The sequence below is a fragment of the Salmo salar genome, chromosome ssa13 (assembly GCF_905237065.1).
Source record: "Salmo salar chromosome ssa13, Ssal_v3.1, whole genome shotgun sequence".
Lineage (NCBI taxonomy): Eukaryota > Metazoa > Chordata > Actinopteri > Salmoniformes > Salmonidae > Salmo > Salmo salar.
In genome coordinates, this window is record NC_059454.1 from 9,162,237 (window position 1) to 9,179,622 (window position 17,386).

General features: G+C 44.6%; 1 protein-coding gene across 3 annotated transcripts in view; it reads left to right on the forward strand.

The window, feature by feature from the left end:
• Window positions 1-17,386, forward strand: part of LOC106566385 (S-adenosylhomocysteine hydrolase-like protein 1) — a 66,836-nt gene that overhangs the window by 10,739 nt on the left and 38,711 nt on the right. The window contains exon 1 of one of the 3 annotated variants that reach the window (XM_045692886.1): window positions 3,288-3,670. The exons of the other annotated variants lie outside the window; for them this stretch is intronic. Coding sequence (XP_045548842.1) covers window positions 3,593-3,670 — 78 coding nt within the window. The 5' untranslated portion in view covers window positions 3,288-3,592. Of the gene's footprint in view, window positions 1-3,287; window positions 3,671-17,386 lie in introns of those variants that run through there. 3 annotated transcript variants of the gene reach the window in all.

The following is a 17,386-nucleotide window of genomic DNA, read 5'->3' on the forward strand; positions in this document are numbered from 1 at the left end:
GTACCAGTCAAAAGTTTAGACACCTACTCATTCAAGTTTTATTTTTACTTTTTTCTACTATTTTCTACAAAACTATGAAATAACGCATGGAATCATGCAGTAACTAAAAAAGTGTTAAACAAATCAAAATATAGTTTATTAAAAATATAGATTTTTCAAAGTAGCCACCCTTTTCCTTGATACAGCTTTGCACACTCTTGGCATTCTCTTAGTCAGCTTCACCTGGAATGTTTTCCCATCAGTCTTGAAGGAGTTCCCACATATGCTGAGCACTTGTTGGCTGCTTTTCCTTCACTCTGCGGTCCAACTCATCCCAAACAATCTCAATTGGGTTGAGGTTGTGTGATTGTGGAGAGCAGGTCATCTGAGGCAGCACTCCATCACTCTCCTTCTTGGTCAAATAGCCCTTATACAGCCTGGAGGTGTGTTGGGTCATTGTCCTGTTGAAAAACAAATGATAGTCCCACTAAGCGCAAACCAGATGGGATGGCGTATTGCTGCAGAATGCTGTGGTAGCCATGCTGGTTAAGTGTTCCTTGAATTCTAAATAAATTACAGATAGTGTCACCAGCAAAGCACCCCAACACCATCAAACCTACTCCTAAATGCTTCACGGTGGGAACCACACATGCGGAGATCATCCATTCACCTACTCTGCATCTCACAAAGACACAGCAGTTGGAACCAAAACTCTCAAATTTGGACTCATCAGACCAAAGGACAGATTTCCACCGGTCTAATGTGTATTGCTCATGTTTCTTGGCCCAAACAAGTCTCTTCTTCTTATTTGTATCCTTTAGTTGTGGTTTCTTAGCAGCAATTTGACCATGAAGGTCTGATTCACGCAGTCTCCTCTGAACAGTTGATGTTGATATGTGTCTGTTACTTGAACTCTGTGAAGCATGTATTTGGGCTGCAATTTCTGAGGCTGGTAACTCTAATGAACTTATCCTCTGCAGCAGAGATACCTCTGGGTCTTCCTTTCCTGTGGCGATCCTCTTGATCATCATCATGATGGTTTTTGTGATTGCAGTTGAAGAAACTTTCAAAGTTCTTGAAATGTTCCACATTGACTGACCTTCATGTCTTAAAGTATCGATGGACTGTCATTTCTCTTTGCATATTTGAGCTGTTCTTGCCATTATATGGACTTGGTATTTTACCAAATAGGGCTATCTTCTGTATACCACACCTACCTTGTCACAACACAACTGATTGGCTCAAACACATTAAGAAGGAAAGAAATTCCACAAATTAACTTTTAACAAGGCACACCTGTTAATTGAAATGCATTCCAGGTGACTAACTCATGAAGATGGTTGAGAGAATGCCAAGAGTGTGCAAAGCTGTCATCAAGGCAACCGGCGGCTACTTTGAAGAATCCAAAATATATTTGGATTCGTTTAACACTTTTTTTGGTTACCACATGATTCCATATGTGTTATTTCATAGTTTTGATGTCTTCACTACTATTCTAAAATGTAGAAAATAGTACAAATAAAGAAAAACCCTTCAATGAGTAGGTGTGTCCAAATGTTTGACTGGTACTGTAGGTCCTGGATGGCAGGAAGCTTGGCCCCAGTGATGTACTGGGCCTTACGCACTACCCTCTGTATCATATTACGGTCGGATGCAGAGCAGTTGCCATACCAGGCAGTGATGCAACCGGTCAAAAAGGTGTTTGATAAAGAATGTATGCATATATCATGTCAGAGCAAAAACCAAGCCATGAGGTTGAAGGAATTGTCCTTAGAGCTCCAAGACAGGATTGTGTCGAGGCACAGATTTACGGAAGGGTACCAAACATTTCTGCAGCATTGAAGGTCCCCGAGAACTATTTTGGAACTACCAAGACTCTTCCTAGAGCTGGCTGCCCGGCCAAACTGAGCAATCGGGGGAGAAGGGCCTTGGTCAGGGAGGTGACTAAGAACCTGATGGTCACTCTGACAGAGCTCCAGATTTCCTCTGTGGAGATGGGAGAACCTTCCAGAAGGACAACCATCTCTTTAGCACTCCACCAATCAGGCCTTTATGGTAGAGTGGCCAGATGGCAGCCACTCCTCAGTAAAAGGCACATGACAGCCCCTTGGAGTTTGCCAAAAGGCACCTAAAGGACTCTCAGACCATGAGAAACAAGATTCTCTAGCCTGATTAAACCAATATTGAACTCTTTGACCTGAATGCCAAGCGTCACGTCTGGAGTAAACCAGGCACCGCTCATCACCTGGCCAATGCTGTCCCTATGGTGAAGCATGGTGGTGGCCCATCATGCTGTGAGGATGTTTTTCAGTGGCAAGGACTGCGAGGCTTTATGTGTAACTCTGTGTTGTTTTTGTCGCACTGCTTTGCTTTACCTTGGCCAGGTCACAGTTGTAAATGAGAACTTGTTCTCAACTGGCCTACCTGGTTAAATAAAGGTGAACATTTTTTAATAATAATAAATAAATACCAAAGAAGACTTGACGCTTTGATCGCTGCCAAAGGTGCTTCAACAAAGTAGTGAGTAAAGGGTATGAATACTTATGTAAATGTTATATCTCTCTTTTTTTATTTTCAAGAAATTTGCGAAACATGTCTAAAAAACTGTTTTTGCTTTGTTTTAATGGGGTATTGTGATGTCATTATGGGGTATTGTGATGTCATTATGGGGTATTGTGTGTAGATTGATGAGGGGAAAAAATGATGTAATCCATTTTAGAATAAGGCTGTAACGTAACAAAATGTGGAAAATGTCAAGGGGTCTGAATACTTTTCGAATGCACTGTATGTGTGACCGGACCTTTTCAAATCGTAGTTGACTACCCCTGGTCTATGGATTACACCTCCTGTCCTGTACTGTACTGTTCTGTCCTGTTCTGTCAGATGGTGTGGTGGTATTAGTGGTGCCACTCTAAGTGGTTAATGTTCCTCTATACTTAGCCTGTTCTCTGCTCCTACACCTCCTATTGACAATCACTAGGGGATCACAGAGGCCAGGGGAGCCAAAAGACCTACTCAGCCACCTAAGAGACAGAATGAGTATTTTTAGGATGACTAGATGGGTATAGGAATGCACTGTAGGCTTGTAGCCAGCACAAACCGATCTGGAACCAGGCTAGGAGGCTCATGGAAACTAAGGTTTAATTCCACCTCAATCCCCTTTTTATTAGCTAGGAGTCGTGTCTGACTGGGAACACACAGTAGGAAAGGAAGAGCTGTTGGCAATGGCCTCAGATAGATTAAGTAAGGCAGGACTGAGAGTTCGGTGTGTGTGTGTGTGTGTGTGTGTGTGTGTGTGTGTGGTGTCTTGTGTGCAGGTGTGTTAAACATAAGGTCTGCGGCTCTAGCTAGCATGTAGTTGCCAAGGACAAGACCGAGACAGACAGACAGAGGGGGAGAGGAGGGATTGTTCAGGTTGGACAGTTTGGACACCCCCACTTTCTACATAATGTTCATTAGACATGATGGTGGTCTTGGGGTGTGTATGTTCAGTAATAATAACCTAGTAGCAACGTAACGCCAGGGACACACAGGACCATCACTCAGACAGCGACGCGCAGGACCATCACTCAGACAGAGAAACAGAGGCAGAGCTAGAGTCTAAGAGCTGACCATGGAGAAGGACAGACAGGGAACCATGACATATAGAAAACCACAATATGGATATGGGCATCGGCACGGGATGGAGCAGGCAAGTTACCTACTCTTTACGAAGTTGTTTAACGTAATTATTCTTTATGCAGACCTATAAACAGTTTTTATATAGTGTTTTAGTCCAGAATATGTCTCTGTTCTGTAATCGGATACCTACTGTATAAGACACTTAGATATTAAGATTTTACTGAGCTACAGTTCATATAAGGAAATCAGTCAATTTTAAATAAATTCATTATGTCCTAATCTATGGATTTCACATGACTGGGCAGGGGTGCAGCCATGGGTGGGCCTGGGAGTGCATAGGCTCACCCACTTGCCAACCAGGCCCACTCACTTGCCAACGAGGCCCACCTACTGGGGAGTTAGGCCCAGCCAATCAGAATTAGTTTTTCCCCACAAAAGGGCTTTGTGGGGCCTGCAGATGAAGAAACTGGATGTGGAGGTCCTGGGTTCTTTGCATATTCATTCCTGTCTCTAATTACAACACTGCCCCTTTAAGGCTCTCCTGGAGGATGGTTGGCCACTCTTGGTAGCCTGTAAAATATTGCAACTTTTACAATTACAATACTTTTTATGTCTTTATAAAATATGTCGAGGGCAGTTCAAAACAAACAGTTGTGGGACACCAGAACTCATACAATCACTGCACATATTTATATATATATTGTATTTTTAAAGCAATGAGGCTGATGTAACATATCAGACAGTTTCAAATGTTGATACAGTTTGATTTCTTCATAATAAATAAATAATAGTAATGTGCACATGGCTGTAGGCTACGTGCACATGGCTGTAGGCTACGTGCACATGGCTGTAGGCTACGTGCACATGGCTGTAGGCTACGTGCGAATGGCTGTAGGCTACGTGCGAATGGCTGTAGGCTACGTGCGAATGGCTGTAGGCTACGTGCGAATGGCTGTAGGCTACGTGTCAATGGCTGTAGGCTACGTGTGAATGGCTGTAGGCTACGTGCGAATGGCTGTAGGCTAGGTGCACATGGCTGTAGGCTACGTGTCAATGGCTGTAGGCTACGTGTCAATGGCTGTAGGCTACGTGTCAATGGCTGTATGCTACGTGTGAATGGCTGTAGGCTACGTGTGAATGGCTGTAGGCTACGTGTGAATGGCTGTAGGCTTTGTGGGAAAACACCGTTCTCAAAAGCGCACCTCATAGCTAGCGGTTTCATGAGACAGAGATGAACATTTCAATGAGAAACTAAGAAAGAGGGAAGATCTGAAGATGCATCGATGGGTTACTAATCCTATTCCTATTCCTATTCCTAATATGTATCGATGGGTTACTAATCCTATTCCTATTCCTAATAATTCCTACTAATCTTAATCCTATTCCTAATATGATTAGGAATTACTAATCCTATTCCTAATATGGCACACAAGTGTGCCATATTAAGTGTTTATAAAATAATTCCCTCAACATTTCTGTGGTCGTATTTTGGCTAGGCTACTATGTAACAAGGTAAGACATGCTTCATAAAATGACATTAAAACGTTTTAGGTTTTAAACTATTACGTTTATGAGTTTTTAAATAGTTTCAAAATGCTGACCGCCTCCACACAGATTGGAGGTGGGTGATATGCGGTGCGTAACAGTCACTGTCCTTCTCTCTCCGGGTCCTGTGACCATTTTGATCTGAACGAACCGTGTCTCAGCCTCGAGTATGTCTGGCAGAATCAAGCCTTTTGACCAGGGATCAACAACTAGATTCAGCCAATGTCATGACTTCATGTTGGGAAAAGCACAACATTGAAATGGACTCCATCTAGAAGTGAGTTGATTAGGTTATATTGGGTTATATTGGGTTATATTAGGTTATATTAGGTTATATTAGGTTATATTTCACCTAACTCTGGAACTTCCGCTGAATTCTTCAAAGTGTAGCCTACATGTTCTAGATGCAAATTTCAACACATTAATGTATCTTATAAAAACAAGAAGTGATGCAGTCAGTCTCTCCTCAACTCTTAGCCAAGAGCGACTGACATGTATAGTATTAATATTAACCCTCTGATTACAATGAAGAGCAATCAATGGGTGCCGCTCTGTTCTGGGCCAGCTGCAGCTTAACTAGGACTTTCCTTGTAGCACTCGACCACATGACCACCAGACATGCCACCAGGGGTCTTTTCACAGTCCCCAAATCCAGAACAAATTCAAGAAAGCGTACAGTATTATATAGAGCCATTATTGCATGGAACTTCCTTCCATCTCATATTGCTCAAATAAACAGCAAACCTGGTTTTAAAAAAACGATAAAGCAACACCTCACGTCACAACGCCTCTCCTGTATTTAACCTAGATAGTTTGTGTGTATGTGCTGATATGTAGGATATGTGTGTCTTTTTTTAAATATATGTAGTTCTGTCCTTGAGCTGTTCTTGTATATTAGTGTTCTGTATTATGTCATGTTTTGTGTTCTGTGTGAACCCCAGGAAGAGTAGCTGCTGCTTTCGCAACAGCTAATGAGGATCCTAATAAAATACCAAAACAATTTCCCCATGTCATTGGAGTGAAAGAAAACAGGAAATTCCCTTAAATTGATGACTTTTTGCAAATCCAATAAGTTTTCCACGTTGATTCAACATCATCATATTCATTTTTGGGGTTGAAATTATGTGGAAACAACTTTGATTCAACCAGTTTTGGCCCAGTGGGTAACTTCTACTCTTCAAACTACTAACTAGGAATATAGCTAACTAACCAACTCTACTACTGACAAGGTATATAACTAACTAACTAACTAACTAACTAACTAACTAACTAACTAACTAACTAACTAACTAACTAACTAACTAACTAACTAACTAACTAACTAGGTATATAACTAACTAACTAGAAGACAGTTCCAGTCATGGTAGTAAGTGTTAACGCATGACATTTCTTTCTGTGTTTTGGGTTAGGCCTCACTAACAATACTGGTTTTGACTTGTGTACCTTTTATTATCGTCATTATAAAGTATGGATGACCATGCAATGACTACCCTACACACATTGTGTGCATCATACTCCAATGAAACCAATAATAGCCAAGTCACTGTTGTTAGTTTGCCTCCTTGTTGTCTGTGAGCTATCCCTTGTGTGTTGTGTCAACACGTCGGCTCCACACGTGTCGTTTTCAGTCCAAACACAACCTATGGTCATCTAAAATATAGCAACAGAACATCCAGGAAGCTGACTATGCAAGAATGTATGGCCAGGGAGGTTGTCCTTGTAACAGTATAGCTTCCGTCCCTCTCCTCGCCCCATACCTGGGCTCCTCTGCACACATCAACAACTGACACCCCACGAAGCATCGTTACCTATCGCTCCACAAAAGCCGCGGCCCTTGCAGAGCGAGAGGAACAAAGCCTTCAAGGTCTCAGAGTGAGTGACATCACCGATTGAAACGCTATTAGTGCGTACCACCGCTAACTAGCTAGCCATTTCACACCGGTTACATCCTTCTCTTCACTCTTCACGTTGTGTTGAGTTGCATGAGTTAAATGAAAGAAGGAATGTCTGAAACTCTTGCAGAGGGACACATCTAGAGACATCACACACGCGCACACACAGACACACACAAACACCCAGACACGCCCCCACACGCGCGCATACATACACACACATTCACACTGAAACACACACTCAGGCATGTACACACACACAGATACAGACACAAACACGCACACACACACACACACACATACACCCAGACACGCCCCCACACGCGCACATACATACATTCACACTGAAACACACACACACACACACTCAGACACGTACACACACACACACAGATACAGACACAAACACACACACACACATACACAGACACACATGCACACACACACACACAGGCACGCACACACACACAAACCTAGAGAGACATACTTGTTAAAGCAGAGTTTTGGTGGACACTGTGGCGCTGTGGAAGTGTCATTGAGGGGTGAAGACATTGTGGCCCTGTGGAAGTGTCGTTGAGGAGTGAGGACACTGGACATCGTGGCCCTGTGGAAGTGTCGTTGAGGAGTGAGGACACTGGACATTGTGGCCCTGTGGAAGTGTCGTTGAGGAGTGAGGACACTGGACATTGTGGCCCTGTGGAAGTGTCATTGAGGAGTGAGGACACTGGACATTGTGGCGCTGTGGAAGTGTCGTTGAGGAGTGAGGACACTGGACATTGTGGCCCTGTGGAAGTGTCATTGAGGAGTGAGGACACTGGACATCGTGGCCCTGTGGAAGTGTCGTTGAGGAGTGAGGACACTGGACATTGTGGCCCTGTGGAAGTGTCATTGAGGAGTGAGGACACTGGACATTGTGGCGCTGTGGAAGTATCATTGAGGAGTGAGGACACTGGACATTGTGGCCCTGTGGAAGTGTCATTGAGGAGTGAGGACACTGGACATCGTGGCCCTGTGGAAGTGTCGTTGAGGAGTCAGGACACTGGACATCGTGGCCCTGTGGAAGTATCATTGAGGAGTGAGGACACTGGACATTGTGGCGCTGTGGAAGTGTCATTGAGGAGTGAGGACACTGGACATTGTGGCGCTGTGGAAGTGTCGTTGAGGAGTGAGGACACTGGACATTGTGGCCCTGTGGAAGTGTCATTGAGGAGTGAGGACACTGGACATCGTGGCCCTGTGGAAGTGTCGTTGAGGAGTGAGGACACTGGACATTGTGGCCCTGTGGAAGTGTCATTGAGGAGTGAGGACACTGGACATTGTGGCGCTGTGGAAGTATCATTGAGGAGTGAGGACACTGGACATCGTGGCCCTGTGGAAGTGTCGTTGAGGAGTGAGGACACTGGACATTGTGGCACTGTGGAAGTGTCATTGAGGAGTGAGGACACTGGACATCGTGGCCCTGTGGCAGTATCATTGAGGAGTGAGGACACTGTCTGTTAATGAAACCTAATGATGTGAAATGACCACAGGGAAACAGAGCTATGATATGGATACATCACTGGTACATTAGTGTCTTAAGGCTGAGTTGTTAGCTGGCCAGGGACGATGCTCTGTTTCTGACCTTGTGCTGCACCCAGTCTGTCTTCTTTGTTTGTGTGTGTGTGTGTGTGTGTGTGTGTGTGTGTGTGTGTGTGTGTGTGTGTGTGTGTGTGTGTGTGTGTGTGTGTGTGTGTGTGTGTGTGTGTGTGTGTGGTGTCAGGTTGGGTATCGTGACAACAACTAAAATAAAAGGCTATACATACAAGTGGACAATAAAGATCTATTCTGTTACTGGGGTCTACTTTGGGTCCGGTAAAGTAGTCCCTGTTTATTATCCTGGTGTAACCAGCCTGATCGCTGCCTTCAACATTCTATTATCCTGGTGGAACCAGCCTGATCGCTGCCTTCAACATTCTATTATCCTGGTGTAACCAGCCTGATCGCTGCCTTCAACCTTCTATTATCCTGGTGGAACCAGCCTGATCGCTGCCTTCAACCTTCTATTATCCTGGTGGAACCAGCCTGATCGCTGCCTTCAACCTTCTATTATCCTGGTGGAACCAGCCTGATCGCTGCCTTCAACCTTCTATTATCCTGGTGGAACCAGCCTGATCGCTGCCTTCAACCTTCTATTATCCTGGTGGAACCAGCCTGATCGCTGCCTTCAACCTTCTATTATCCTGGTGGAACCAGCCTGATCGCTGCCTTCAACCTTCTATTATCCTGGTGGAACCAGCCTGATCGCTAGATATCATACTTCTCTTTTTCTGAGGATATCTGTGGTGATGTCACCACGAGGTAAATCAGTGGTGATGTCACTACGAGGTAAATCAGTGGTGATGTCACTACCAGGTAAATCAGTGGTGATGTCACTACCAGGTAAATCAGTGGGGATGTCACTACCAGGTAAATCAGTGGTGATGTCACTACCAGGTAAATCAGTGGTGATGTCACTACCAGGTAAATCAGTGGGGATGTCACTACCAGGTAAATCAGTGGGGATGTCACTACCAGGTAAATCAGTCTGTTCTCACTCTCTAAGCTTTAACAGGTCACTCCACAGAGCTGTACCTCCAACACCATGGCTGTCTCAGTTGCCCTTATTGACTCAGTTAAAACTCTCCCTTAATCTCTTTAATATCCAACACCATACTGTGTGTTTCTTCCAGGATGAGCGTCTTTCTATCGGCCCACACTGATCTTTGTGTGTGTGTGTGTGTGTGTGTGTGTGTGTGTGTGTGTGTGTGTGTGTGTGTGTGTGTGTGTGTGTGTGTGTGTGTGTGTGTGTGTGTGTGTGTGTGTGTGTGTGTGTGTGTGTGTGTACTTCCAAGAAGAAGCGTGTTAGTCCAGACTGATCTCGTAACAGCAAAACAAAGTAGTTAGAGGATTAGTCAAATATATTTATTTTCTAATCCACTCAATAGGGTTGGTTTACCATTCACTTTGATAACAACTTTATATACACTGATTCCAGGTCATCTATAAGTCTTTGCTAGGTTAAGCTCCGCCTTATCTCAGCTCACTGGTCACGATAACAACAACCACCTGTAGCACGCGCTCCTGCAGGTATATTTCACTGGTCAAAGCCAACACCTCCTTTGGCCGCCTTTCCTTCCAGTTCTCTGCTGCCAATGACTGCAAAAATCGCTGATGTTGGAGACTTATATCTCCCTCACTAATAACTTCAATCATCAGCTGTCAGAGCAATTTACCGATCGTTGCAGCTGTACACAGCCCATCTGTAAATAGCCCATCCAATCTACCTACCTCATCCCCATATTGTTTTTATTAACTTTTTTGCTCTTTTGCACACCAGTATCTCTACTTGCACATCATCATCTGCACATCTATCACCCCAGTGTTAACCTCTCTAGGGTAGGTGGCACCAAATCGTCCCACCTACGTAACAGCCAGTGGAATCCTGTGGCGTGTTATTCAAATACCTTAGAAATGCTATTACTTCAATTTATCAAACATATGACTATTTTACACCATTTTAAAGACAAGACTCTCGTTAATCTAACCACACTGTCCGATTTCAAAAAGGCTTTACAACGAAAGCAAAACATTAGATTATGTCAGCAGAGTACCCAGCCAGAAATAATCAGACACCCATTTTTCAAGCTAGCATATAATGTCACATAAACCCAAACCACAGCTAAATGTAGCACTAACCTTTGATGATCTTCATCAGATGACAACCCTAGGACATTATGTTATACAATACATGCATGTTTTGTTCAATCAAGTTCATATTTATATCAAAAACCAGCTTTTTACATTAGCATGTGACTAGCATGTGACTAGCATTCCCACCGAACACTGCCGGTGAATTTACTAAATTACTCACGATAAACGTTCACAAAAAGCATAACAATTATTTTAAGAATTATAGATACAGAACTCCTCTATGCACTCGATATGTCCGATTTTAAAATAGCTTTTCGGTGAAAGCACATTTTGCAGTATTCTCAGTAGATAGCCCGGAATCACAGGGCTAGCTATTTAGACACCCAGCAAGTTTAGCACTCACCAAAGTCAGATTTACTATAAGAAAAATGTTATTACCTTTGCTGTCTTCGTCAGAATACACTCCCAGGACTTCTACTTCAATAACAAATGTTGGTTTGGTCCCAAATAATCCATCGTTATATCCAAATAGCGGCGTCTTGTTCGTGCGTTCAAGACACTATCCGAAAGGGTAAATAAGGGTGACGAGCATGGCGCAATTCGTGACAAAAAAATTCTAAATATTCCATTACCGTACTTCGAAGAATGTCAACCGCTGTTTAAAATCAATTTTTATGCCATTTTTCTCATAAAAAAGCGATAATATTCCGATCGGGAATCTGCGTTTAGGTAAACAGACGAAAGAAAATAAAGCATGGGGTCGACTCGGGCACGCGCCTAAGCCCATAGTACTCTGATCGGCCACTTGCCAAAAGCGATAATGTGTTTCAGCCAGAGGCTGCCTCGATATCGTTCAGCTTTTTCCCGGACTCTGAGAGCCTATGGGAGCCGTAGGAAGTGTCACGTTATAGCAAAGATCCTCAGTCTTCAATAAAAAGAGCCAAGATGAAACACAACTTGTCAGACAGGCCACTTCCTGCATGGAATCTTCTCAGGTTTTGGCCTGCCATATGAGTTCTGTTATACTCACAGACACCATTCAAACAGTTTTAGAAACTTTAGGGTGTTTTCTATCCAAAGCCAATGATTATATGCATATTCTAGTTACTGGGCAGGAGTAATAACCAGATTAAACCGGGTACGTTTTTTATCCGGCCGTGTCAATACTGCCCCCTAGCCCTAACAGGTTAATTTGATCAATTGTAATTACTTTGCTACTATTGGTGTCACGTCCTGACCAGCAGAGGGTGTAGTTGTGTATTATTTTGGTCAGGACGTGGCAGAAGATGTCTGTATGTTTGTTCTGGGTTGTATGTTTCTATGTTGGTCTGTGTGGCTCCCGATCAGGGACAGCTGGTTATCGTTGTTCCTGATTGGGAGTCATATGTTAGGTGTGTGTTTTTCACTTGGGTTTGTGGGTTGTTGTGCTAGCACTGCTATTGTTTTGTATGTATAGCCTGTCAGCATGTCGTGAGTCATTATTGTTTTTCCGTGTTTGCTTCATTCTTTACATTAAAAAGATGAGTATCCACATCCCGCTTGCATTTTGGTCATCCATTCCCAACGAAGACTGCTGTTACAGAACAACCCACCAAAACAAGACCAAGCAGAGGAAGGAGAAGAGGAACGCTGAGAAAATTGACTTTGACATGGACAATCACGAGAAGTGGACTTGGGAGGAGATCTTGGAGGGAAAAGGCTCCTACACTTGGGAGGAGATCCAGGCTGGAAAGGATCGCCTTCCATGGGGACAGGTGGAAAGAGAGAGGGAGGAATGGCGAAAGGCTGGTGAGGACCGGGAACGCTACCGGGGTACACGACTGGCGAGGAAACCGGAGAGGCACCCCCAAGACATTTCTTTTTGGGGGGGGGCACACGGGTAGTTTGGCTAGGCCAAGGAAGAGCCATAAGCCAGCTACCCGTGATTATGTGGAGGAGCGTATGGAGTGGAGGGCGCCGTGTTTTGCTGAGGTGCGCACAATCTCGCCCATACGCACGCACAGGCCGGTGCGCGCTATTCCAGCCCCTCGCAGATGCTGTGCTAGAGTGGGCATCCAGCCTGGTAGGAGGATGCCTGCGCAGCGCGTCTGGTCGCCGGTATGCCTCCTAGGACCAGGCTACCCTACTCCCACTCTACGCACGGCAACCATCAGGCCCCTGCACAGCCCAGTTCGCCCTGTACCAGCATCCCGCTCGTACAGGGCTGCTAGTTCCATCCAGCCAGGACGGGTTGTGCAGGGGGTGCGGTCAAGGCCACCTGTGCACCTCCATGGCCCAGTCTTTCCGGTTCCCGCCTCTCGTGCTAACCCGGAAGTAAGTACCTCCAGTCTGGCACGACCAGTACCAGCAACCCGGACCAAGCTTCCCATTAGTCAGCCTAGTCCTATTCGGCCTGTTCCCACTCCTCGCACTAGTTCTGGGGTGCGTGTATCCAGCCTGGTACCTCCTCTACCAGCCCCATGCATCAGGCGTCCAGTGTGCAGTCCAGAGTATCCGGCACCAGTGTGCAGTCCAGAGTATCCGGCACCAGTGTGCAGTCCAGAGTATCCGGCACCAGTGTGCAGTCCAGAGTATCCGGCACCAGTGTCTAGTCCAGAACCGAGGGAGACTGCCTGCGACCCGGAACCGGGGGAGACTGCCTGCGACCCGGAACCGAGTGAGTCTGTCAGCGATCCGGAAACGAGTAACCCTGTTTACAATCCGGAGCTGAATATAATTAACTACGAACTAAATGAGTCTGCCTACAGCATTGACTGGAGGGAGTCTACCTGCAACCCAGAACCGAGGGAGTCTATCAGCGATCCGGAACCGAGTAAGTCTGTCTATAATCCGGAACTGAATAAGTGGATAATTAACTGTAAACCAAAGGAGTCTGCCTACAGCATGGAACTGGAGGAATCTGCCCACGATCCACAACGGAGTGAGTCTGTCTACGACCCGGACCCCAATGAGTCTGCCTACAACCTGGAGGGCAGCAGGCCGGAACCAGAGCCACCTCCAGGATAGGTGGGTTGGGGAGGGGGGGTGTAGCACAGTGCCGTCGTTGACGGCAGCCGCCCTCCCTTCCCTCCCTTATTGTTTAGGGGGTATTTGTTTTTGTTTTGTTGTGGTATTGGGGATTTTGTTTCTTTTTAGGTGCATTCAGGGTATGCACATTGGGGGGGGGGTACTGTCACGTCCTGACCAGCAGAGGGTGTAGTTGTGTAGTATTTTGGTCAGGACATGGCAGAAGATGTCTGTATGTTTGTTCTGGGTTGTATGTTTCTATGTTGGTCTGTGTGGCTCCCGATCAGGGACAGCTGGTTATCGTTGTTCCTGATTGGGAGTCATATATTAGGTGTGTGTTTTTCACTTGGGTTTGTGGGTTGTTGCGCTAGCACTGCTATTGTTTTGTATGTATAGCCTGTTAGCCTGTCGTGAGTCGTTATTGTTTTTCTGTGTTTGCTTCATTCTTTACATTAAAAAGATGAGTATCCACATCCCGCTTGCATTTTGGTCATCCATTCCCAACGAAGACTGCCGTTACAATTGGCCTATTTATTGCCTTACCTCCTTACTCCATTTGCACACACTGTATATAGATTTTTCTATTGTGTTATTAACTGTACTTTTGTTTATCCCATGTGTAACTCTATTGTTTTGTCGACTGCTTTGCTTTATCTTGGCCAGGTCACAGTTGTAAATGAGAACTTGTTCTCAATTGGCCGACCTGGTTAAATAAAGTTGAAATAAAAAATAAATAAATACAGTAATAAGTTCTGGTTTGGTCAAATACAATCTGATTTGTCTTTATATTTACAGAAACTATAGCCTCGTGCTAACAAGTGAGTTTCGTGACAAGATCAATATGATCCAATTACTATCTGGTTAAGATTTGTCGCATTTACACATTGTAATAAAATGTGTCTCTTGTCCTTCCACTGTGTCAACATTGTGGCCAGATTCTCTTTCAAAATAAGATTCATTAATATATTTTAGGACCATTCAATGGTGTTACCTGTCAATCATTTTTGAGACCAGTATAATGATTTGAATAGTTAGACCATCCAGATCTTTTTACACTGGATTGATATCAAGACATAATGCGTGCTTGACTACCAGTGGGCAGGAAGATCACAATCAGATCACAATGTCTTTTAATCATCTACACCTGTATAAAAATGTGGGCACAATCAGAATGTGGACAAGATCAGGACAAAGGATGCATGTTAGAACCAAGTATAAACAGGGCTAAAGGCTGTGACGGTAATTGAATAACTGTGTAACGGACAGTTAAATGGATGAAGACAGTCATGAAAATAAAACAACCGTTTAAATAGGCCACATTTGATTTTTTGTACATTTTTTATTTTATTATTAACTTTTACTGTTGTGTAAAAAAACTTGATTTAATTCATGAGAGTGTTTACTAAAGATTATAAGCAATTGTTTTGCTAACTTAGTATTTCTATTAAACTCTATATCTCCTCTTTCCAACTGTCCTCTGATGCTAAGACAGCTGTAGGCTATGGCGCTTCAAGTAAAAAAACGATTTGATGTGTGGACTTTCTTTCATACAATGCACATTTTCATTGCTTGCTAGTAAATTAATTAATTAATTAATTGGTGTTCTTTAAAAAAAAAAAAGGTTGGATGTGTCTGACCTATTCGTTAATTATTCAACAGCAGTCGACAAAGTTGTTCTGGCTCTGAGGCCTATAATGTGCTAACGTTGTGTCAAATGGACAATGCAGCAATCTTCTCCAACCTGGCATGGTATAATTTGATACGGTATCTTTTCTTAATTTATAGACTAATCAGCGCTGATTAGGCCTGGTCCTGGCCGCTATGCTGCCCTAGGAAAGATGTATTTTTTTACCCTCCTATCCCCACGAAGTAGAATAGTAGCCTAGGCTATACAATGGCGGCCCACAATGCACTTTTATGAATGCTCATGTGGTAGCCTACCGTCAGGAAATGTACTGTTAATCCCTGTCATTTGGTTATTTACATTTGATGTGAAGTATGTCAGGTTTAGGAACATGTTCTATAGGTACTGTAGGTGAAGAATCTAGAGCAAGGCTCTCCATCCCTGTTCCTGGACAGCTACCCTCCTGGAGGTTTACTCTCCAACCCTGTTCCTGGACAGCTTCCCTCCTGGAGGTTTACTCCTCAACCATGTTTCTGGACAGCTACCCTCCTGTAGGTTTACTCTCCAACCCTGTTTCTGGACAGCTACCCTCCTGTAGGTTTACTCTCCAACCCTGTTTCTGGACAGCTACCCTCCTGTAGGTTTACTCTCCAACCCTGTTCCTGGACAGCTACCCTCTTGTAGGTTTACTCTCCAACCCTGTTCCTGACATCTCCTGTAGGTTTACTTCCAACCCTGTTCCTGGACAGCTACCCTCCTGTAGGTTTACTCTCCAACCATGTTCCTGGACAGCTACCCTCCTGGAGGTTTACTCTCCAACCCTGTTCCTGGACAGCTACCCTCCTGTAGGTTTACTCTCCAACCCTGTTCCTGGACAGCTACTCTCCTGTAGGTTTACTCTCCAACCCTGTTCCTGGACAGCTACCCTCCTGGAGGTTTACTCTCCAACCCTGTTCCTGGACAGCTACCCTCCTGTAGGTTTACTCTCCAACCCTGTTCCTGGACAGCTACCCTCCTGTAGGTTTACTCTCCAACCATGTTCCTGGACAGCTACCCTCCTGTAGGTTTACTCTCCAACCATGTTCCTGGACAGCTACCCTCCTGGAGGTTTACTCTCCAACCCTGTTCCTGGACAGCTACCCTCCTGTAGGTTTACTCTCCAACCCTGTTCCTGGACAGCTACCCTCCTGTAGGTTTACTCTCCAACCATGTTCCTGGACAGCTACCCTCCTGTAGGTTTACTCTCCAACCATGTTTCTGGACAGCTACCCTCCTGTAGGTTTACTCTCCAACCCTGTTCCTGGACAGCTACCCTCCTGGAGGTTTACTCTCCAACCCTGTTCCTGGACAGCTACCCTCCTGTAGGTTTACTCTCCAACCATGTTTCTGGACAGCTACCCTCCTGGAGGTTTACTCTCTTACAGGACATCACAAGGCTGCTTCCGACTGTTCACCCGCAGATGCCGGGAGCTGACACTGTCGTAGTCCATGTGGGGTCAGATGGCATCAGAAGAGCTAGCTCGGAACATCTGAAAATGGAGTTTAAACAACTGATTTTAGCATTAAGACTAAAAAAAATTGCCAATAATTTCAGGTTTAGTACCATCGTTGGGCCACGGATGTGAAAGATTCAGCCGACTGCTGGCATTACACATCTGGCTAAAATACTACTGTACCTCTGCCGGAGTCACTTCTATTGATAACTTTGACACCTGGAAACAGAGGATACTCTACAGGAATGACGGATTCCATCCAAATCATCTTGGCTCCTGGACTCTGTCCACGCATTTCAAGGCTGTGTTGAAACAATGACTGGTAAATGACCCAAGACCAGCTCAGTTAATCCCTACCATTGCGACAATGAGTCGTCATAATGCTGCATCAAATGTACATGATCTTAGGGGCATTGGCAAACACAATGTAAGTCGTTTAATTTATGTACCCCTAATTGCACCGAATACATCTGTTTATCCTACAGCTATTGTAAGCAGTAATCATGAGCCTATAAACCAGAGTTACAGTGTTAGCACTGAGGCGGTGTGCACTAGTA